Here is a 22,743-nt window from a genome sequence, read left to right as displayed (position 1 = left end):
AACCAGGGATCAGGGAATGTATGGGGTATTTAACCTGAGAAGTCAGGTGTAAGTGAACGTTGTACCTTTGTTTGGTTTCCTTTAGCTTTATCTAAACAGACAGAAACAGCTGGTTGTGTGGTGCTGTGGTTGGGTGGCCCTTTCTCTTCCTTCTCCACTATTTCCATCTGACGTAGCCAAAACAAGAGCACAGCTCCTGCTCCACCTTCTGAGGCTTTCCTGACTGACGCCCTCCGGCACTTTGCTGCCCTTCAGGATTAGTTTGTGCAGCACAGTGAGGAGGCCTGGCAGCCATGTGGAGCAGTCCCACACCCCCATCTTTGCAGCAACGGGCCGCATCTCTGCTTCCCAAATTCCAGGGCCTTGAAGTCATAGTGCTGCTCTCGGGAATGTGCTGAGCTCTGGCGCAGGGGAATGTGCAGCACATGCTGCCGCGGTGATGTTATGGCCAGATGTGGCCCCAAGTACATCAAATTTCATATTCCTGTTGGGTTTTGCGTGTTTTTCCCTCATTTCAACAGGGAGAGGAGGGGCACAGCCTCTCTGCCTCCTCTCCTGGCTTGAGGCTGCAGAAGGGGCTGGATTGACACAATTCCGTTTCTCAGTGTGTGGAGGAAAGGAGAAGCCATTGGAAAAGGAGCAGGGCAGCTCCTCCTTGGATGTGGCTCCCAGAGCAGGTTATGCAGAGCTCAGGTAGGGCCTGGATTGACAGTCAGGCACCATCCCCTGATGGATGGAGAATCCAGAGCAGGCTGAGAGCATTCCTAGAGCCCCTAACAGAGAGCAGCTGAAACGTGAATCTGCCCCATTGCAGTGCTTTACACTGATGGATGATGGGATAACAGGGTAACAGAGCACTGCCAGAGCAGCTGGGCTGGGAACAGCAGGAAGGAGCTTCCCTCTGTCCATGGAGTGAACAGAGGAGGAGAGGGCTCTTCGAGAGGCAGTGTGCAGAGCTTAAAGCACCATGAGAAGGCAGTTTCATCCCCCTTGTGACCTGGGGGTGTTTTGGAGGATCCCAAGGAACAAGTGCAGTGGGTTCTGGCATATGAGGGTGAATGGTTTGGAAAAGACTCTTGGCTTTCTCTGCCTCAGCTTTAGAACTGCAGGCTCCAGTGGGATGCTGAGGGATTCTCTTAGTCCAGGCCCACAGTTTGGAAGCATCAAGCAACCACACTTGGAACAAATTGCCAGGAATTTCCTCTGTAGTCAGTTCAGCTCTCATTAAGAACATGCTGTGCGCTGAGCAGATTGGTGCTGCCTACCCACGGCTGCCTCTTGGGATGGGCTGGAATGCTGGAGCCCTAGGGAGCACAGGATCCCACAGCACTGATGGGGACCTTCTTCTGGAGCTGCTGTAGTTGTGGACATCCCTCACCTGCTCCTGAAAAGGTCAAGATACACCTGAGTGAACAAAAGTGCAGGAGGGCTGAATTCTCTGGGTCTTAGTGCACGGAGACCTTGACTTTTAGGTGGCTGATTTAAATCCAGAACAGATTGTACCAGCTGAAACTTGTTACCATCTGGTTCTGTGCCTGAAGTGAAGAGAGTTTTGTGGTCTCATTCTGCTCCTCAAAAATGTCACCATCGTTGAATTAGAGTTTGTAATAGCAGGGAGACATTCCTTAGTACCTTCAGGTCTGGGAATGTGTGCCAGAAAGCAAGTCTGCCTGCCATCTGTGGCATGTTTATTAGGCAATCCCCAAGCCCCTCTTTTATGATCTTGGATCCTTTCTACAGGAGCTGGAATAATCCTGTTACAACCATGATGTTTATTCCCTGCTTCCATCTTCTGCAGCCCAATTTGAGATGCTTTTAATAAAGGGATGTTTATTAAGGGATTGTAACAGAAGGAGGGATGTAATTTAATTGTAACCTCACTGGTACACTGGGGTCAGTCAGGTGCCCTGGGACATGGGGAGTGTTACTCCTTGTTCTCTCCTCGTGTTGGAAGCAGCTGCCTTTGGAGTCTGGTTGCTACACATTAAACTCATTTTTCCCCAAATTCTGGTGACCAGGGACAGGACCCAGGGAAGGGCTGGAGCTCTCTCAGGTTGGAGATCAGGAAAGGCTCTTCCCCAGAGGGTGCTGGGCACTGCCCAGGCTCCCCAGGGAATGGTCCCAGCCCTGAGGCTGCCAGAGCTGCAGGAGGGTTTGGACAGGCTGGGATTGCTGGGGTGTGTGTGCAGGGCCAGGGTTGGATTTGATCCCTGTGGGTCCCTTCCAGATCCATGATTCCTCATTATTTGGGTCCACATGTGCTTTGCTAGAAGGAAGTAGTTGGCATAAAATCAGGTAATAAACTTCCAGTGCCCCTGGGGCACGAGGGACTCCCAGTTTTATTGTCCCATTCAGATAAACTCCCTGTCCATCATTTTCTGTGTTCAGGAGCATCGCTGAGGATCCCTTGATCCAAGTTGATCTCTAAGCTTTGCAGGGAGCTCTTCCCCCAGAGAACTTCCCTGTGTAGGAACCTCCTTGTTTTGTGTATGGAGCCAATTCCCTGCTGGTTAAACCCACCCAGAATCCCATAACTCTTATGGTTGTCAGTCAGGGAGTTTATTCATGATGTAGACACAGAATGAAAGATTAAACTCTCCTTGTATAAATGAAGAAGTTGATGCTGGACCAACTGAGGGAAAATGTTGCCTGTTTTGTGCTGCTCCTCCAAGCAGAAAATTCCACTTTCTTGGATCTGCTGTCCATTCCAAATACTGAGAATAAGGCAAATTTAAACAACTCAACTCCTGATAGTGTTTTGTGAACAACAAACCTACCTAAATAACCAGATTAATATGTAGTAATGGTCTTTTTTCTGACCAGTCAACAGTTTGACCTCCTTTTCTTCTCACTTCTTTCCTTGTGCTTCCTTCTGTACATCCGGGTCAGGCTTCATCCGAGCACATTTCCAATGCATTTTGCAAATTCCAGCTTGCAGGAGTATGTGACTGCAGGTGGAGATTTGAAACTGTGAGTTATTTAATAGCTGATAAATCCAGAAGTGTAATCTTCTTTTGGCCTTTGTGTTCAAGACCTGCTGGAAGTGCAGCTGAACCCTCTGGTTTGTAATAGGATTAGGAGGTTTTTGATTGGGTTAATAATGCTGGGAATATTTCCTCCAAGAATGTATTTCATTATTTTTGGTTCATTACTGTGCTTTTTAACTCATTAAGTTAAGTCTGGGCAAATCTGGCTGGAAACATCAAACATGTCTTGTGTCTCACTGCCTTTGAGCTTCAGGGGGCTTTTGTGTGGGGATGCTGGGCTTCATGGGTGTCTTCTAATTTGGGAGAGCATCTGGGTGTAAGAGCTGCAGGAAGGGAGAGTTGGGAAGGCATAATGTAGCTTCAAATGCTGATTAACACTATTTATTTTAATTATTTAACCTTGGAAGCAGTTGGCTTTCATAAGGCGCATCATAGGAGGGATGTATGAATTAGTTTTAGTATTTGTGCACACAGGAAGGTCAGAAAGAGCCTTTAATTTTTTTTCCTAGCAAGGAAAGGAAAGAAAGTAAAACCCTTTACAATTTTATTATGTATGTATGCAAAGAAAAGATTACACCACAAATACTGAATCTAGTTGGGACTAGGACCCACCCCTCATCTGCCTCATAGAATCTTGTTATAGAATCCCTGGATGGTTTGGGTTGGAAAGGATTTTTATGTCATCCAGTCCCACCCCCTGCCATGGCAGGGACACCTTTCCCTGTCCCAGGTGCTCCCAGCCCTGTCCAGCCTGGCCCTGGGCACTGCCAGGGGTCCAGGGGCAGCCACAGCTGCTCTGGGCACCCTGTGCCAGGGCCTGCCCACCCTCCTGGGGAAGGATTCCATTCCAACACCCCATCCATCCCTGCCCTCTGGCAGTGGGAAGCTGTTCCCTTGTCCTGGCACTGTGCAGAATTCCTGCTCTGAGAGGTGTGTTTAATCCTCCTGCAGGCTCTCTGCTTTGCCCAGTGGGGAGAGCAGTGCTTTTCTGCTGCTGCTTGAGCTTTTCCCCTCCGGAGTAGCCGTGACCTGGCTCTGAGTGCTGCCTGGCCCTTCCACGCTGGGCAGGCACGGCGTTGGGAAGGGAAAGCTCTCTGTGGGTGTCTTGGCCACACGGCACATCCTGGCTGCTGCGCGAGCGGAAGCGGCTTTGTTTGGCCTGTCAGATTATTGGGAATCAAAAGCACTTCTAAACTTGCCAGTAACTTGGTTTGGGGTGGAATAAAACAGCATTTTTAATACAAAATCGAACTTCTCTGTAGCTGTTTAAAAATTCTCCAGATCCCTTTCTTCAGGACTCTTCCACGTGCGTTTTCTGTTCTCACAATCACGTGTCCTGGGCTTTATTTTGGTGCTTTTCAGACTTAGCCACTTGTTGAACCACATTTTTATTCATAATATAAAAAGAGAAAACAATACGAGGCAATTTGCCATTTTCTTGCATTTAATAACTTCAATTCTGGAATTCCTTCTGTAATAGTACCTTCTGTTCCATGCAATTTAATGGATGTTTTTTTGCATGCTCCAGAAAATACGCAGTTTTTAAACAAACACCATGTGTTCTGTAAAGCACCAGAGTCAGCACAAAAGTCAGGGCTTTACACAGCCTGTATTTTGTGAGCATGGAAGGCATAAAGTATCCCTGCAGCCAGAGAAACCAGGGAGATGCAGCCCTGGAGTTCCTGGAGTCCACTGTTAGCTGTGGTGTCAGACTGGGAAGCAGAGGAATAACCTCTGGAGCCATTTAACCTGCAGCAGGGAGGCCACATTCCAGAGGTGAGGCTTTGAATCCATAAACAGCCTGGTTCTCCTGCCAGCTGAACTGTCACTGTGCTGCTTTCCACTGAAGCAACAGAGATGGTGGAGCCATAATTCCACTCCCTGCAGCCTGGAAGGGCTGTGCCCGTGTTCTCCACACATCCCTCCTTATAGTGCCATTAGAAACCCATAATTCATTAACTTGTTTTAACTTTTTGCAAATTCAGACATTTTATATGTAGGATATTTCTGGGCTTCAGTGGAATTGAGTAAAACTTGAGTATTTTATCTGATTGCTGCCCTCACACAGGTGAAGGCTGGAAGAGACCTGGGATCATCAGGTCCAGGTGCCTGCTCTGAGCTGGATCAGCTGGAGGGATAACTCTGGGCCACCACCCCTTGGGTTCTGAGTGTCTCCAAGGGTGGCAGCATCCTCTGAGATATCAGATGACACATTTTTGGAACTTCTTGTTGGCTTTTGGAAGAAAATAGGAGGAAAGCTGCAAAGCTGATGATGGTGTTTTGATGTGGAATAGGGTCTTGGCTGGATGGGGTTGTGTTCCTGGGAAGAAGTACTTGTCCTCAAAGTCTATTTTGTTAAAATGGGAGGCAGTTTTATAGAACAGGTGAAAGGCACTCTGTGAACTCAAGGGTGTTTCTGCAGACAGTCCCAGCTCTGCTTTCAGCAGTGGGGATGTTGGAATTTCTGCCCTCAGCACACACATACGCTCCATATTTGTGAGTGCTTTTATTACAGAAAATGCCAATTTACTTAATTACATAATGGTCATTAGCAGACCACCCCAGGCTGCGAGCCAGGTGCTACAGCCAGGGCAGAGCCTGGCAGTTCAGCCTCAGGAAGGAGCCATGTGAAGCCATAGCAGAGTTTCCAGATGTTCTGGAATGTTTTCTGGTGATGTTATCTGTAGCCTCACACTTTCAGAGCAGCAGATTCCATGCTGATGGATTTAAAAATGGCTTTGGGAGCAACCACTGGCTGCTCCTGGTGGGGAGCAGCCACCAGCAGGACCCCTGTCCTTCCCCATGGCTCAAAATCACTGGTTTGGTTTTGCACTGCAGGTCCTCTGTGTCTGGAGTTCAGCGTGGGCTCACGGGCTGGAGCTGTGCCTGGGAAGGAGGGAGAGGATTCTGTCCTCCCTCAGGCTGGTGTTTGCCCTTGCACTTGGTGAGGGACATGTACAGCCAGTGGAGCTGAAGAGAAAATCACTGAAACCCAGAATGGTTTGGGCTGGAGGGACCTTAAAGGGACCTTAAAGTTTATCCAGTCCTACAGCTCCCACTGTCCCAGGCTGCTCCAAACCCTGTCCAGCCTGGTCTTGGACACTTCCAGGGATCCAGGGGCAGCCACAGCTGCTCTGGGCACCCTGTGTGAGGGCCTGCCCACCTCCCAGGGAACAATTCCTAATTCCCAATCTCCCATCCATCCCTGCCCACTGGCAGTGGGAGCCATTCCCTGTATCCTGTCCCTCCATCCCTTGTTCCCAGTCCCTCTCCAGCTCTCCTGCAGCCCCTTCGGGCTCTGCAAGGGGCTCTGAGCTCTCCCTGGAGCCTTCTCTTGTACAGGTGAACACCCCCAGCTCTCCCAGCCTGGCTCCAGAGCAGAGGGGCTCCAGCCCTGGAGTGTGTCCGTGGGCTCCTCAGGAGTCACTCCAACAGGTCAAGAATGTGCATTTTGAGTCTCTGTGGTCCCTGGCACAAACAGTCCTTGTCCAGGGAACTCCAGACCGTGTTCTTCACCATCTTCCCTTGGAGACAATCTCATTATCCATGTTGAAGTAGGAAAAGTGGCTCTGTGTTACCTGGAGCTCAGTTTCCCTGTGCCTTCCTCCTTTGCCCACTCAGATGTGTGGGGTGTAAACACGTAAAGCCATAAAAAAGATTGTTACAAATTTGGCCGTGCAGGTAATGACACAGGTGATGCATCCCGAGACAAACTGCTGCAGAGGAAAAAGGGGAGAGAGGAGTAATTCCTCCTGGGTCAGGATATTTGTATCCTTTTAAAGGTTGAACTTAATCACAGAATCCCAGACTGGGTTTGATTAGGAGGGATCTTAAAGCTCATCTTGTTCCACCCCCTGCCAGGGGCATGGACGCCTTCCACTAAAATGTTAATATTTACCAACAGGAGGAATTCCCTGATGGCTGGGCTTATGGAAAAAGAGGGAATAAACCAGTGTACTTGTCAGGAGAAGGGCAGTGAGGATACCAGCTACTTCTTCGCTGCATCTTCTACTTGTCTGCAATTTGTTAAAGTCCTAAAATCAGGCAAAACACCTGAAACTGAGTCCTGGCATTTTGAGGAAATAGCTTTAGAAAAAAACTACATATTTAAATAAACTCACTGAACAGTCACAGTTCCTGTTTATTATGTGCCTCCACCCAAATCCAAACCTCAAAACTTCCCAGTAAATCCAATGTACAGAGATTTGGACCAAGTCCCACCCTGGTGCCATCCCAGCCCCTCCATCAGGAGCAGAGTGTTTGCACTGGAATTGTGTTCGCTCTGGTTTTTATGTGCACGATTTGTTTGGTGTCAGAGAAGTGCTCTAGTCCTTTTGTCACTGATTTTAATGGGACTTTGAATATTCCAGGTATTATATACCCATATATGCAGGAAAAGAGTGTTTCTCAGGTGCTGATGCACCCTGCAGGGGAGCAGCCCTGGCTTAGAGAGGCAGCAGAGGAGAACTGCTGCATATTTTTGTTTTGCAGCATTGCCCTGGTGAGGACGAGCTGATTTCAGTGATTCTGGATAATTTGCAAATGAGCTGCTTAAAAATGTGGCATCCCTGGTGTGATGGGTACCTAAAACCTGCATATTTGAACACATGGCTGTGAATGGGGACTTGTGTTCAAGCAGAGGGATCTGAGAGTGTGTGTGATGATCACTGAAATATCATTGTAATAATGAAAGGCAAACTGGGAGCATTTAGAGGGGAATTGTCCTTGTTTAGTGGTTTAATCATTTGTTGTGCTATTTTTAAAGCTGGAACATTTCACAGGAATAGTGGGAGAATATGCTTCATGCATTATTTGAGGGGATGCTGTATAAAAAAGGCTGAAATGAATAAATTTAATAATTCAGGTTTCTCCGCCATCATCTGTAATATTTGCAGATGAGCTGGATGTGAATGTGCATGTTACAGATACTCTTTCCTGCCAGCAGCTTCCAAGCCTGTTCTGCTGAGTGCAGGGCACACCAGGGAGGAAAAAAAGTGAGTTAGACTTGAATTATGTGTTGCCAAAATAATGGTGACATTCAGGTGTGTGCAGAAGAGCTGCAGGAGCGAGTGGTGCCCTGTTTGTGGTCAGATGCTGGAGGTACCTGAGGCTGATCCTGGCATCTCCAGAGCTCGGTGACATAGCCACAAAGTGGTTTATTTTGTCACTTAATACTGATTTTAGGTCAAAAGCTGCTCTGCCCTGTGTTTAGTGATCTCTGCTGCAGCCCCTGGGAGTGTGGTAAGGGGGACAGGGAGAGCAGGAATTTCCTGTGCCTCCCCTGGATGCTGCTGGTGTTCCCAAGGCAGCCCCTGCATGGGAGAGGAGCCTTTCATTGGCCAGTGTCTGTGGGAGGAGGAGATTCTGGGCTCCTCTGGGATGCTCTGGCTGAGGCTGTTCTCTCTGCCTTCACTAGCACAGCTTTTCACATCAGATAAGAAGTAAAATCTCTCTGTAACCTTCAGTTTTCAGATGTTCTGTGCATTTTGGCAGGAACGGGAGCAGCTGTGGGGAGGCCAGGAAAGCCTCTTCCCCTGGCACTGAGTTTGTGTTGATGCACCTTTCTCAGAATCCAGGGCATGCAGAAACCAAAGCTTGGGGGAAATGAAGGTGCTGGGTGTGAGTGAGGAGGGGCAGCCTGAGGAGCTGCTGTTCCAGCCTGTGCTGCCTGGGGGGAGTTCATTAGGGAGAAATGAAGAGACAGGGTTTAAATTATAATCCTCTTACTTTCCCAGAGCTGAATGCCCAGAGATTTCCCTGGTTGGAGGGTTGCAGTTGTTTGGGTTGCAGTGATTGAGTTGTCACAGTGATTGGATTTGGGGCTGTGGGAGGGCAGAGCCAGCCCAGCTCCACACAGAAATGATGATTCACAATTAAAAGCCACATCCTTGCTGTCACCATTGCTCCACACTTGTGACTGAAGTGACGGTTTCTCCTGCTGTGGGAGATTTCTTCACCTGTGTCTGAGGCCAGATTCCTGCTGTCCAGGCCAGTGACCCAGGGGAAAACTCTGCAAAAGCAGTCTCAAGGGCAGCCTCTCTCCTGCTCCCTTTGTGGTTTTCCTCAACGAAAATCGTTCAGCAGCTGGAAGGAAAACCAAGTCTGGTTGTTAAAAAAGGGGATAAGAGGAGATTCCCCCTCCTGTGCAATGACCTCCTCCTCCTGTACTGGGATCCAGGGGCAGCTGCCTTTGGTCTTAGGGGCTTGTGTGAGTAAGAATTTATAAATCTAGGGACAGAACCCTTATAAGGTACAGTATGAAGAACACAGACTGTGCCTCTGAGTGCCCAGCTAGGGGGTTTGAATCAGTATTTAGCATTTAAACAGGTCAGGGAATGGCTTGGGAACAGACCAGTGCAGGCTTTATGCAGGAGAAATGGGGGTGGGCTGGGGGTGTTGTGTTGTTTGGGGAAAGAGATGGATCTCTTAATAGTTTTATCCTCTTTCCAGACAGTGAAAGTTTTTGGTACTTTATGTCTTGACATTAAATAATAACAAGATATTTTTGAAAATGTGTGTGATGGCACTTGGGTGAGTTTTTAGCTGGATGCTCTCCATCAGTAGTGCAGTGATACATGAGATAAAACAAGATGTAGACCCACCTGGGCAAGGGACCTACAGCACCACGTTGGTCTGTGGCCATGCAGAGAAGGACTTTGGGGCTGCCCGTGGCCCTGGCAAACCCCAGCTTGTTCTGGAGTGTTCTGAGTACTCTGTCCCGTTCCTCCCAAGGGATGTAAGCTCAGTGCTGGTGTCCAGGGGAGCTGGACCCATGGCTGTGGGGCTGGGAAGTGACTGGGAATGTGAAGGTTTGGGACTGGGAAGTGATTGGGAATACAGAGGTTTGGGGCTGGGAAGTGAGTGGGAATGTGAAGGTTTGGGACTGGGAATGCAGAGGTTTGGGACTGGGAATGCAGAGGTTTGGGACTGGGAATTCAGAGGTTTGGGACTGGGAATGCAGAGGTTTGGGACTGGGAATTCAGAGGTTTGGGACTGGGAATTCAGAGGTTTGGGACTGGGAATTCAGAGGTTTCCTCCCAAGGTCACGGCGCTGGCAGCGGCCGCGCAGCTCCTGAGTCACGGTCATGTGCTGGAGCTGCGGGTCCAGTTCTCCTCCTCGTGTGTAACTTCAGTAAATATAGACCCAGAAGCCTTCCCTGAGCCGGGAGGATTCGGGAATCTGCCACAGGGATTAACCCCTTCCCAGCCAAGCCAGCACAGAGCTCAGCAAGTGACACTTTTCTGCCCGGGGCTGGAAGGGTTTTGTTCCCAAAAGATTTTTCCAGAGGCAGAGATGGGTGACTCAGCTCTTTTGAGCCTGATGTGTGTACTTTGCCTGTTTATTCCCAGGACAGGCAGTCCCAAGGGAGTCATGTTACGCTGCAGGCTCAGTGTTTATTAACCAGCTCGGGCCTGAGCTAAGAATAACTTTTTTCAGTTGTTTTGTTGATAGTGATTATTTTTCCTTGCTTAGCACAGGCAGCAGCTTGAGGTGGAAATGGTCCAGAGAAAGGATTTTCCCAGCAAGTTGTGGGAATACATAAACACTCAGCTATTATCACCTTCCTCTCCTGAACAGCCACAGCTGAAACATAAAATCAGGAAGGTGAGAGCTTTAAGGGAAGCAGATTGCTCTGTCTTGAAGTGGAGCAGCTCAGCAGCGCTCTGTCCTCTCCCAGCAGTGATTTGAACTTCAGGGATTCAACCCAGCCTTTAGATGCTTCAGAACCAATATTTGTCTGCAGAGCAGTACTTCCTTCCCTGCCTTCCCCTCTGGGGGGTTTATTTTGGGGATTTTTGGAGCATTTCCTCACTGATCTCTTCATTCCCTCAGTCCAGCCCCGGTGCACGGAGCCCTGTGTGGCTGCATGTGACCACGTCACTTTCTGTACCCGTTTAGCTGCTTGGCACAGAAAAAAGGTCCTTTGGCAGATGAATAGATGCAATGCTTTAATCAGCTGGTGTGTATGAAAAGCAGCAGAGTGCTGTGATTTATTCTGTTGGATCTTTGATAGTTTATTTAGGCTCCCACAGCCAATGTGAAGTTAATACCTGCAGAAATTTATAAACCACTTTTCCCTCCCTTTTCTTCCCCCTATTATGGTTTTAACACAAACACCAGTTAAGGCAATGTCCCTCTGGTTGGAAACATGTGGAAAAGAGGCATTTATTGTTGTGCAATAGTTGTAAAACCTACTTATTTAGCTGATGTTTGTGGTCTTCAGTGGGATTTGTATTGCACTTGTTCCTTACTTGTGACCTCGCACCCATGGGGGTCATCTGTCCAAAACTGCCGTGGTTGATGACACCTTCATAGCAGAAACCCTTCTCTGGCCTCTAGTTAAGCTTTTGTATGTTTTTTCCTTTATTTATAACTTCATGCTGTGCTCGTTCTGGTAGGGTTTAAATACTACAACAAGTTTAACCCTGGATTGTGTCGCAGTGTCACAAGTGATGTGTCACCAGTGAAGTGCCTTTGGCACTCTGTTTCCAAATACCTGCTTTATAGTTTTGCTGCTAAAACTCAGAGGATTTTTAGGCTTAGTGACAGCTGTGCTCCCTTTCTCTCACATCTCCTTTGGCTTGAATGATTAAAAGAAAACGGGGGCTGTTTTGGAGGTGGGTACAGATTTTGGGGCAGCATCAGATACCTGACTTACCTTTGGGAGTTGTAACAGAGCTCTGCTCTGTCACATGCAGTTTAATCCTGAAGAAAATGTTTTCATGAGCCTAAAGATGGGGAAGAATAGTAGGTATTTTCTTCTCTTGTTGCTGTGGTGCTGTGGGAGCAGCAGTTTGGGATGAGGTCTCATCTCCTGAGATGTGGAGCTGAATCAACTGGTGCATTTATTGGTATTATTTATTTATAATATTTCCCAACACAGTCACCTACCCTGTGTGCTCACTGCTGGCTAGTGGGAGAGATACAAGGGAGAATGGCTTTAAACTAAAAGAGAGGTCTAGGTTGGATATTAGGAGGAAATCCTTCCCTGTGAGGGTGGGCAGGCCCTGGCACAGGGCAGTTGTGGCTGCCCCTGGATCCCTGGAGGTGTCCAAGGCCAGGCTGGACATTGGGGCTTGGAGCAGCCTGGGACAGTGGAAGGTGTCCCTGCCATGGCAGGGGTGGGACTGGATGAGGATGATTAAAATCCCTTCCAACCCAGACCCTTCCATGCTTCCATGATAGGAACAGCAGCATCTGGACCTGTGGGAGAAGCCTTAATCTCACATTGGGCAGAGATCCCAGATGCAGAAAGTCAGCAGCAGGATGCTACAAAGGCAGGACAGCTTCTCCAGATTGTGGGTGAAAAGAGTTTCCTCACTTCTCCTTAGCTTTGGGTTATTAATTCTGGAATGACACTGACACCACCAGCTCCAGCAGAATCACTCCTCAAGTAAAAGGGGAAAAGAGTTGATGCTGCATCTGACATCTAAAAAAAATATAAAATAGAAGGCTTCTTTCCATTTAGTTGTTTACATTAATTAGGTTTTGGCAGTGGTGAAAAGGGAGGGAAGGGCTGGCTGGAGTGGATTGGATCAGGGAGCTCGTGGAGAGGAGGGACAGAGCAAACCTGCCCTGCCCACCCCTCAGAGGATGCTTCTGCCATCAGGAGCTGAGCAAAGCATTTAATTGCTCTTGAACCAGAGGCTGTGCTGCTGTATTGATATAAACTCCTCCAGAACAACATTGTTTAGCTAAATACCTTGCCCAGTGTGTTTGGTGTCCTGGATCACAGTAAAGACCTGGTGGTGTACTTGGACACACACATTTTATCATCATTTTGACCCAAAAAGCTGTGAAAATGAGGCAGAAGCTAACAGAAGGTCCTGCCTAGTTAAGTTGTGTGGTAGGAGCAGTGTCCTCGCATGTCTGTGGAGTCATGTCTAAGTTTTGCTTTTTAAAAAGCAGTTCCAGTGTGGTCCCAGAGTAGGAATAGAAGGTATTGTAGCAGTTGGGTTTTGGGATGGGGCTATTTTTGGGCTGTGCTCATTCCCCTCACCCCCTTTACCATATTTGTTTGTTGTATTTGTTGTATTTTTCCTTTTTTTCTTCTTGAGACCAGGGAATTCCTGGTTGCATTGTTTCTGAGCTATATTTTCATTTACCTTGTGTTGCACTTTAATCAGCAGGTGATTAGTCCAGGGATGGGAAAGCAGAAAAAAAGAGACAATGCAAACTGTACCCCTGTTCTGGCTTTTCTGTGGAATCTCCAGTCCTGGGGCAGATCTGGGAGGCTCAGGGCAGGAAGGACCGGGAGGGGCTGGAGTGTGTCCAGGGAAGGGAATGGAGCTGGGAGGGGGCTGGAGCACCAGGAGGGGCTGAGGGAGCTGGGAAGGGGCTCAGCTGGAGAAAAGGAGGCTCAGGGGGACTCTTCTGGCCCTGCACAACTCCTGACAGGAGGGGACAGCCAGGGGGTCAGGCTCTGCTCCCAGGGAACAGCGACAGGAGGAGAGGGAACGGCCTCAAAGTTACATTGGATATTGGGAAAATTCCTGCAAGGAAAGGGTTGTCCAACCCTGGCACAGACTGTCCAGGGCAGTGGTGCAGTCCCCATCCCTGGGGAGGTTTAAAAGATATGTAGCTGTGGCTCTTGGGGACATGGTTTAGTGGTGGCCTTGTCTAGTGCTGGGGAAGAGTTGGACTTGAAGGTCTCAGAGAGATTTTCCAACATTACCGATTCCACGATCCTATGGCTCTTGAGAGCAAAGACTGTTGCAGGCTGGTGACTGGTTTTTGTGCCATTACAATAATAAATGATTTTAAAAAATAATAATGTAAATTATAATGTTTCTGTTCAAAAAGAATAAAGAAAAAGGCACTCTGAAAAGTTATTTCTAAATGTCTCGTTAAAATGCGTCATCGGCAGAGCTCCAGTTTATTGTTACTTTGGGCAAATAACACTTGAGGAGAGCATCTGGTGGGATAAATTGTTATAGCCCATGGAAATGGGTGGAAGTAGGAAAAATGTGCAGAGCCTGTAGCCACGGCCTGCCTTCCATCTGGGATGATTTTGGGCTGTTCCATTGCATTGGAAATGCTTTAATGCAGCAGCAGCTTGTGTTAAACACACTCAAGGTTGTTTCTTGCTGTTTGCCTGATTTTGGAGGATTTACTGGCATTGTCTACAGGTCTGGCTTTCCTTGGAAGCTGGTTCAGGGGAGGCTTTTGGAGACAGGTGACCAGGCCTTTGCACACACAGAGTTTTGGTGACACTGTGTGATGTGCCTCCTGGGTTGTTTTCCACTGCAGCACTTGGGGAGCTCAGGTGATAAATAGTAGCAAACTCTGACTTATAAAATAGTAGTAAACTCTGGCTAATAATTACTAATGGAGCTGTTACTTACTAGTGGAGCTACAGGCTGCTCCCATCAGAGGCAGTGTTGATGCATTGGTCCTAGGCAGAGATGGTTTCTCTGTTGCAATCTTTTCGTCTTTATCTCCGTGTCAGTCCCTCCAGTTGATAACGCGTTCTGTTCCTGGTTTTGGGGATGAATGACTGGATCCACTCACTTTGCTTTTCTTGTTCCCTGGCAGGCTCCTTATCCCTCAGGACAGAATGCAGCTCCCACCACGCTGGTGTACCCTCAAGCCCCTCAAACAATGAACACGCAGCCTCAGACCCGCTCGCCGGTAAGGAGCCCGCGCTGCCTCACCCGCTGCTCTCTCCTCCTCACTCGTGTGTTTCTCTGTCTATGTGTGTCTGTAGCACGGGGCTGGTTCTCTGCAAAGCCCGTTTTACTGACCTGGAAGCACATCCTGAATGGCAAACCTTGATTGAGTTTTTCAGACACTATCCTGGTAGGATAATTTTCCTTCTGAAGTTCCTAAAGAAGCGATGGAGGGATTCTCATCTACCTGCAAATAACACTATTTATTTTTAGCCTAGTTGCTTTCAGGTTCACTTCATTATAGAATTCAGGTTCATTGCCAGAATCTTTCTCTTTTCTTCTTTTTTTTTTCCTTTTTATTTTTTCTTTAAGGATGTGTTTTGTGCAGGGATAGACCAAAGATCAAACACAAGCAGTTCTCTGCAGCAGCACTCGCTCTCCAGTGGCCTCTGGGCTTTGCTCCCAAATCAGTGCCACCGATCAGTTCTAACCCCGGAGGTGCTCACATGTAACCTAGAGCTTCTGTGTACTCAGATCTTTTTGTGCTGAGCCCTTTTTTCATCCAGCTTCAGGTTTGATCATCCTTCACAGTCTGTTTTTTTTGGGATGGATATTTATTGTGATACTGCTCTGCTGTTGTAGGACTTCAGTTCCCCATACCAGGTACTTTCTGGGGATTCTCTGCTTGTAGCACAGGTCCACATGATGTCAGAAGACCCTCCTAGGGCATCAGAGGCTTTGCCCAGCTTCTGGAGGCATGGTGGCTTCCCATCACCACATCTCAGGGCTCCATCAGCCGAGGGAGCAGCAATCCTGTACCTCCTGCCCCTCTGTGTCAGGACACCTTCAGGTTGCCCATAACCCCCTGGTGCCTTCCCAGCACTCTTCTCTCTTTAGGGTAAGGTGAAAGCTCCTGGAGCAAACTGAAGCCTCTGAGACAGAGGAGCCTGTCCACAAAACAGGTATAAGTGCAGATAAACCCAGAGCAAAGATCCCCAAACCTGCAACATCACTGGGGCACTTGCCCAGCTCTGGAGGTTTCCCCTCCAGGACGTGCCAGGGTTTGTTCTGAGACCCCTCAACCTCTGCTGATGAAGGAGCCAGGTAATGCTGACTTTGAAGTTCTTTGATGTGGACAGCTGGGAGTTTGTCCTTAGTGCCCCATTCTGATCAGTAATGCAGGACACTGCTGCTAAAGCTCTTCCCTCAGTAAGTATAATCATCTTTCTCTTTAATTGTTGCAAAGCACAACTAAGCTGCTATGGTTAGAACTGGAGCAAAAACTTGACTGAAGAGCTGCATCTCTAAACCAGTTTTTTTGACAGCCCAGCAGAACAGTGCCAATACATTGCACAGAAAACTGGAAGAGGAGGAAGGTTTTGGAACAGAGTCCGGTTTACAGGTCCCTGGCTGGAAGAGGCTGGATAAAATACTGCATTGTAAGCAATATAACAAACTGTACTCCTTCTTGCAGGCACTTGTGCCCATGGCACCGTTTTTATTTCTTCTTCCTTTCTTTATTATATATATATTTTTTTTTTACCACATCCTTTTTTTGTTGGCTACAGAAATGCACTGGTTTTGCTTCTTTGCTGAAAGCATGAGCTGCCGTGGCAGCCTCTGCCAGGTGAGGTGGTGCCACAAGGGCCCAAAGCTGAATTACAGCTGGGGGGTCTGACCTGGGGTAGGACAGAGACCAAGGCCCCCTGGGCTTTGTCACTCAGCAGAGAGAGAATCTGCAGGAAATTTGGACAATAAATGTCAAATTTTTAGGGTTTTGGCCCCATAACTGAGGAGGTCCCAAGGAAGAATTTTTCTGCACCTGTCAGCCTTGTTTGTATTGTTCTGAGCTCTCCTGTGTGCAGGATTTGCCATGTGCTCTGCTAGTGCCCATCTCACCCCATGACTAAAAGCTACTCCCACCCATCACATCTCATTCCACCTCCCACCCCAAAGCAAATGCAAGACTAGCCCAGGCCTGAGCTGATCCTGCATTTGTTCTTCGCTTGATTTATTTATTTGTAATTCAATTATTATTTTTTCAGTTTATTTTTTAACCGTCCCATTTGGTGGTGAGGGGAGGGTGAGGAGGGGAGAGGAGGGTGGCAGGGTGGCTGTGCCATCCCTGGGTGTCTGTCGTGGGCAGGCAGGGCTGATCCAGCCCCTCCCTCGAGCCAGAGCTTCCTGCATCCTGCTCTGCACCCGAGGCCCTTTGGGAGTGCAGAGCTCAGGCGTTCCTGCTCCCCCAGGACAGCTGCCTTTGCAATCCGTGTGTGCTCCCCGTTAGCATCGCTCCCGCAGCGGGAATTGCAAAGCTCCGGCTGGGGAAGGAAAACAAAATCCGGGTCCTTCAGCACTGCTGAAAGTTCCCCATTAGCTCTTGGCCGTGCCAGCCCCATCTCAACACAAAGTGTCCAATTTTAGGACTTCTGCCCAAAAAAGATACTCCAGAGAGGGTGCTGGAGCAATCCAGGAGGGGTGAGATGTGCCAGCCCAACATCTGCAGGGAGAGAACATTCCTGTGTCCATGGAGCAGTGGGCAGTAGGGAGGGGGAGATGGGGCAAGAAGGCTGGACCCAGGATTTCTAAGGTTTTCCTATCTACTGTCTTCATCAAACAGAGAAAAAACAACCCAAAGTGTCTATTTTAAGTGAGCAGTGACTACTACAGTTTGTTCTGTTGCTTACAGCTATTAACAGGAATAATTCCTATCAAAGAGAATTATTTTTTAAAAATTCAAAAATCAAGAGCCAGTGGTGACCAGTGCAAAATAGATGAGGGCATTTTTCAGTAACTTGGGGCTTTTATTTTATTTCTTGTAACACACATTACTTTCCACCATGGAACAAACTTTGGCTTCTTCAGATATAAACTTCCAGCTCTTGTTTTAGGTGCAGTGAGAACAAATCTTTTCTGTGCAACAGGAATGAGAGAGGTGCCTTGCCCCTGAAGTGAAGCAGTACAGGTTTCTGCATCCCAACATTCTCTTTTTGGCTGTTTTCTTTCATTGGTGTCTAGCACAGGACATGCAGCCCCTTGGAAAGGCTCAGCCCTTCCAGGGTACCTTTAGTCCCTTCTCCCAAACACAAGATATTCAAGCTGGTTTAGGGGATATTTCTTTGGGAAAACAAGGACTTGAAGTGCTTTTTTCTCCAGAGACTCATCCAGGTACCTGTTTCTCCTCATCCACAGAGCCACTGGGACAATGCTGAGAGGCTCTGAGTCCTTCTGTTTTATTAAAATAGAAATTACAGCTTTTTAGTTGCACAAGGTGACCGTGCTTTGCTTTTTTACTCTTCATTGTAAGGCTTAGGGAAAATTTTCCAGGGTGAGAAAACTATTTGGTGAACCAGTGCAGGTCATTCTTTATAAACTCTTGTCCCAGGAACAGTCTGTGTGTCCATATTTACTCATTTCTGAAGGTTTTTATGACTTTCATCCAAGTGTCACCAAGTGCCACCATGAGGTGAAGGTAGAAGGAGTATATAAACACCAGGATTAGCAGAGTAGTTCTTGGAAATCTTTAAATCTAGGCAATTTAAGTGTTTATAAAGGAAAAGATCAAATTGACCAGTGAATATTTATGCTTTGCTTCATGTTTGATGGCATTAGAGGAGCTGTAAGGGCTGCAAGTGAACCCGGGCCCACTTTTCCTTATCGAAAATAAACTTACTAAGAAAGTCACTAATTAGCCAGTTTTGATCACTGTTGTGAGGCAGAAAGTAAACCACAATGAGCCCCTGATTGAGCAGAGGTGGCTGTGCTGAGCCATCACAGCAGAGGCACGTGGTGGCTAAAATCCACTATGGATGTAGTTGTGGTCACTGCAGTTAATTATTGGAGTTCTTATCAGTAGAATTCTCTGCTCTCATTGTGGAGCTCTGCTCGTTACACTGAGAGTTATGGGTTTCAACACCTAACTCAGCTCTGGAAGTGGGTACCTTGTCATCTTTATTTATATTTTCCATTTCTTGCATTCATTTTTATTTCTATTTTAACAATCAGTTCCTTATTGGGAAATGCTTTTAATGTCAACTGGGCATGTTAAATTGGGGTTATTTTCCTCTGTGTGTGGCCCAAGTGAGTGGGAGATGATTCAGTGGCCTGAGCTCAGGGCTGGGACCCAGGAGCTCCTGTTCTCCATCCCGGCTGCGCCGCTGCTGCCTTCAGGGATCAGCTGGGCCTCGGCTTTCGGGCAGGGTGACACATCCACTCCTTACAGGGGCCTTGCTGCGACCCCAGGGGAGGAGCACAGCTGGAAGTGCAGCAGCAGGGGTGGACGTGCCAGGAGTGGCTGCTCTTTGCCTCGCAGGGATGTCCCTGTGCCTCCCTGGCTCTTCCCAGCCGTGGGTCTCCATCCTCTGCTCCCCCAAAGCCCCGCAGCGGCTCCCGCCCAGCTGCTCTAACCATTGACCTCCAACAGCTCCAGAATCACCACTGCTGCTCCTTTTCAGTTGGTTTTTTGGTTTTGTGTGTTCTTCCCAGGCAGGATAAGGAATGCCTGCCTCCCTGAGTGCCTTTAGGATCTCGGGCAGCGTTGGCTGTTTGTCCCAGCTCCCAGCACAGTGCCCGTAGCGATGTCCATCGTGACACCTCAGTCCCTCTGTGTCACTGTCCTGCAGCAAAGCTTTTGACTGTGTCATTGTTATTTTATTTTCTGTGGGTTTATTTTGCATAGAGTGTGACATTTTGGTTCGTTGTGGTGTTTCTGACTCTTTGTGCCTTTCCTTTTGTGTTTGTTTCTCCCGCCTTTCCTCAGTTTGCAGCGGGGCCTCGACCTGCCCATCACCAGGTACAGTACCTGCCCCTTCGTTATCACCCTGCACTAATTGGCTGGGGGGTGGGGGTGGAGGTGACTCACCCACTAACTCGAGTGGAGGAAAGCAGCCCTGCAGTAGCTCCTGGCACGTGCATAACCCTGCTAACAGCTGCCTGCACCCTGCGTGACACTGACCTCACCTGGGGTCACTGCTCCCATTAACCACCCACGCCCCCAGGGGAGGAGAACCTCTGGGAGTCATTGCCAGGGATGTGTGGGGTTCCCTTGCCTTCTCACATCACTAGAAACTTGTTCTGAGTATTCCCCAGACGAGTCAGTGGTTTCAGTTTCCTGAAGATGTCACCTGAGGAAATCCTGCTTTTCCAGCTCACAGCAAAGCAAACAACTTCCCAGGTCCTGCCTTTGTTGTGTGATACCCCTGGTTATCTGTCACCATTGCATTGCTTGGTGTCCTTTTCACTTAGCCCACAAAAGCCAGACCTGTAGGAAACTTTTAGTGTTCCTGTTGCATGACTTGGACTCTGTGAGGAACCAATTCATTATTAAGAAGGAGAACTAGGAATAGCTGTGGCTCATGGAACTCAGGGGTGGCAGAACTGGGACTTCTCCAGTGTCAGGACAGAGGCACAGGCTTGTCTGTCCTAGTCAGGGTGTTTGGAATTGTCTTTTCTTCAGCTCCTACATTCCTCTTTGCCAAAACTCTTATCCTTGGGAACTGATTTTGATGATTCTTGTAGGTTTTGAAGGAACAGAGGTGACACTGCTGGTGGGAAAGAGGAGAGGCAGGACAAGGCAGGGAATCTCTCCCAGAGCCCTCTTGGCTTGGAAGAGACAGGTTGTTTCCACAAGTTAATAGGAAAAAAATCCCATTAATCCCGTGGTGTCAGGACAGGGGCTTGGGGCATGGAAGGTTTGTTCCAGGGAATTATTTTGTTCTCACTTCACTCATGTTCCTGAGCAGCTGAACACTGGAATGAGCAGTGTGGGGAGAGCAGGTAAGTGTTAGGTGGGCACAGCCCCCAAAATCCCCATCATCCTTGTTCCTTCCAGCTGCTCAGGGAGCAGCAGGGGAGCTGGAGCCTTCCAGAGCAGGGCTGAAAAAGGATTTTAAGGAGTAGAATGAGCCACATGCAGCTGTTGGCTCAAAGGCAAAGGTGGCATGGGACCTTTGGGACAGTGATTTCTGTGCATGGCTGGACAGACAGGGGCAGAGGAATGTTTGCAGGATGACTGCAGGGGCAGCCTGGGCAACAATGGGGGCATCAGGATCTTGTTTAGATGATTTTGTTGTTGACCTTAACTTCAGGTCAGAGTTTATACTGCACAACACAGAGAGTGCATTACTGCTCTGCAGCTCCTTAGCTCCTTCAGGGTCATTCCTAAGGGGTGTATTCACTGGGAGCCATTTCATGTTCTCCTAAAATTTACTGAGCTTTCTTTAAGCAGGTTTTGGCCCACGAGTCTTGAGGCAGCACAGCCTTGGAGGAAATATTGCCGTGACTGGGGCTTTACTGGTGGGACTTGGCCACCAGTCAGTCAGAATGGGATCCAAAACTTTCCTTTGGACCCAGTTACAGCCCTGCCCTTACTGTGCTTGTAAATTCCAAGTGTTTTCCTGATTTTATCACAGTTAGATTTTTGTCTCTGCTACATTTGAATCTGCTTATAATCATCTGTGAGAAGCTGTCACCATTAGGAGAATATTCCAGGCTTTATTCCCAGTTACATCTGTCATGTGCTGCACCAGGACAGGCACAGGGACACCTGGGCTGTGGATGAGCTGTTTGCTTCCTTTAACCCAAAACCCACATGGTGTGGACTGGGGGTGCAGACAGGGATTTTGGCCCCTGCCACATGCAGGAAGGTCACAGCTGTGGGGACAAGTTCATCCTAAACCCAGCACTCACAGGGTGCTCGAGACCAACATAAGTAATTATCCTCACAGGAGAGTTTTTAGACTTGGTTAAACTGTGTAACACAAGCTGAGGGCTTTGAGACTCAGATTTGTAAGCTAGAAAATGCTAATAAGTAAATTTGCCTCAGCAGGGTTAGTATTTACTGCAGCAACTCCACCTTCCCTTTGAAGGCAGCAGCAGCACCATGGGGTTTGCAATTCCCTGTGTCCATCCCAGCTTTTATTAACATGTGCCTTGTATTGATTCTGGGTCTCCTTCAGGCAAATAATGGATTGTTCTTCAGTGTTACTGCCTGTAATTATTAGATCTTTAAGGTCCTCAAATGAGCATGATTCAAGCATCTGGAGTTGAATGACAGCTTTATGAGCAGGGCTTTTTCCTGGATGGAAATGCCTGCCCTGGAGTTGGACAGTGGGAGTTGGTGGAGCCAGTTAATGCTGAAGGAAGTGTGACCCCACTGTGAGAGAGAAAATAGCAGAGATTTAGGGTGTTACCAATAGTGGCTGAAGGGAAATGAAGTAATTGCAGCAGTTCTGACTGGAAGTTAAGTGTGCATCAGTAATCCCTGATTCCAAGATCACACACTGAGAATCTGCAGGAAAACCTCACTTCATAGGAGACAGAAAACAGCCCCTACAAAGTGTTTTGGGCAGTATTTTTGAATACACTGTCAGCTTGTGTTTTTTCCCAAATGCTGTGCCACATGTAGCTGTTCCCTGCTGGAATTGCTGCTCCATTTCCCACTTCCTGCACAGACTTTCCCTGTTTTTTCTTTCTGAGTGAGGCTCTGGAGTCACTTTGTTGCTTCTGATCCTCACACAGCACCATTGAGAGCAGCAGTTTTCTTATAACCTGAGCTCCAAAATGCAAATTTTTGTTACATTTGAATCTGCCTAAACCCCTCCACTTATGAAGTGACTTGGAGAGTGTGGGGTTTATTTTAGAAATGGGTGCTCAGAAGAGGCTGGTGGATTAGAAACAGAAATCAGAAATGCAAATTGAAATGTGGTCATTTCCTTTTGACTTGGACTGTGTTTGAGATGGGTTTCTGCTCATGGCTCAGCTCCTTGCTTGAGGTTGCTGGTGGAATTTATTCCAGTTTTAGCTTGGGGTTACTTGAGTTCCTCTGGGTGTAACTGGTGCAGGAGAATGGGCTTGGCTGGGTGCTCTTGTGGAAAAGCTTTGGGACTTGGAGAGGTTGGGACTTCGCTCCCTGAACTGACCCAGCTGATATTTTGTAGCTTTTTTGGGGTCAAGTCAGAAAGTGATGGAAAACTCCTGTAGTCACTTCCCTGTCTGCATCCATGAGTGTGTGAAGGAGCTGCCACATCTAAATACCAAAACGAGCTTTTCCCCTTCATTTTATGATTTAGTAAATAATAAAACAGGGGGAGTCAGAGGGGAAGGCAACAAGCTTTGCCTTGAGCCAGCCAAAAGAGCTGCACTGAGG

The 22,743-nt window shown here is 48.0% G+C and overlaps 1 protein-coding gene across 11 annotated transcripts in view; it reads left to right on the top strand.

Annotated features, from left to right (window-relative positions):
- The window catches only part of EIF4G3 (eukaryotic translation initiation factor 4 gamma 3), a 143,804-nt gene that overhangs the window by 54,746 nt on the left and 66,315 nt on the right, over positions 1–22,743 (top strand). For 9 of the 11 annotated variants that reach the window (XR_005953751.1, XM_041419430.1, XM_041419428.1 and 6 more), the window contains 2 exons: positions 14,524–14,619; positions 19,357–19,389. Coding sequence is in view for 10 of the 11 variants with exons in the window: in XM_041419430.1 (XP_041275364.1) it covers positions 14,524–14,619; positions 19,357–19,389 (129 nt within the window). In the remaining variant the exon portion in view is untranslated. The remainder of the gene's footprint in view (positions 1–14,523; positions 14,620–19,356; positions 19,390–22,743) is intronic. The other 2 variants (XM_041419432.1, XM_041419429.1) reach the window with 1 other exon arrangement.

This window comes from Onychostruthus taczanowskii, unplaced genomic scaffold (genome assembly GCF_017590055.1).
Source record: "Onychostruthus taczanowskii isolate IOZ18803 unplaced genomic scaffold, ASM1759005v1 scaffold61, whole genome shotgun sequence".
NCBI lineage: Eukaryota > Metazoa > Chordata > Aves > Passeriformes > Passeridae > Onychostruthus > Onychostruthus taczanowskii.
This window is presented reverse-complemented; position numbering and strand designations above follow the sequence as displayed.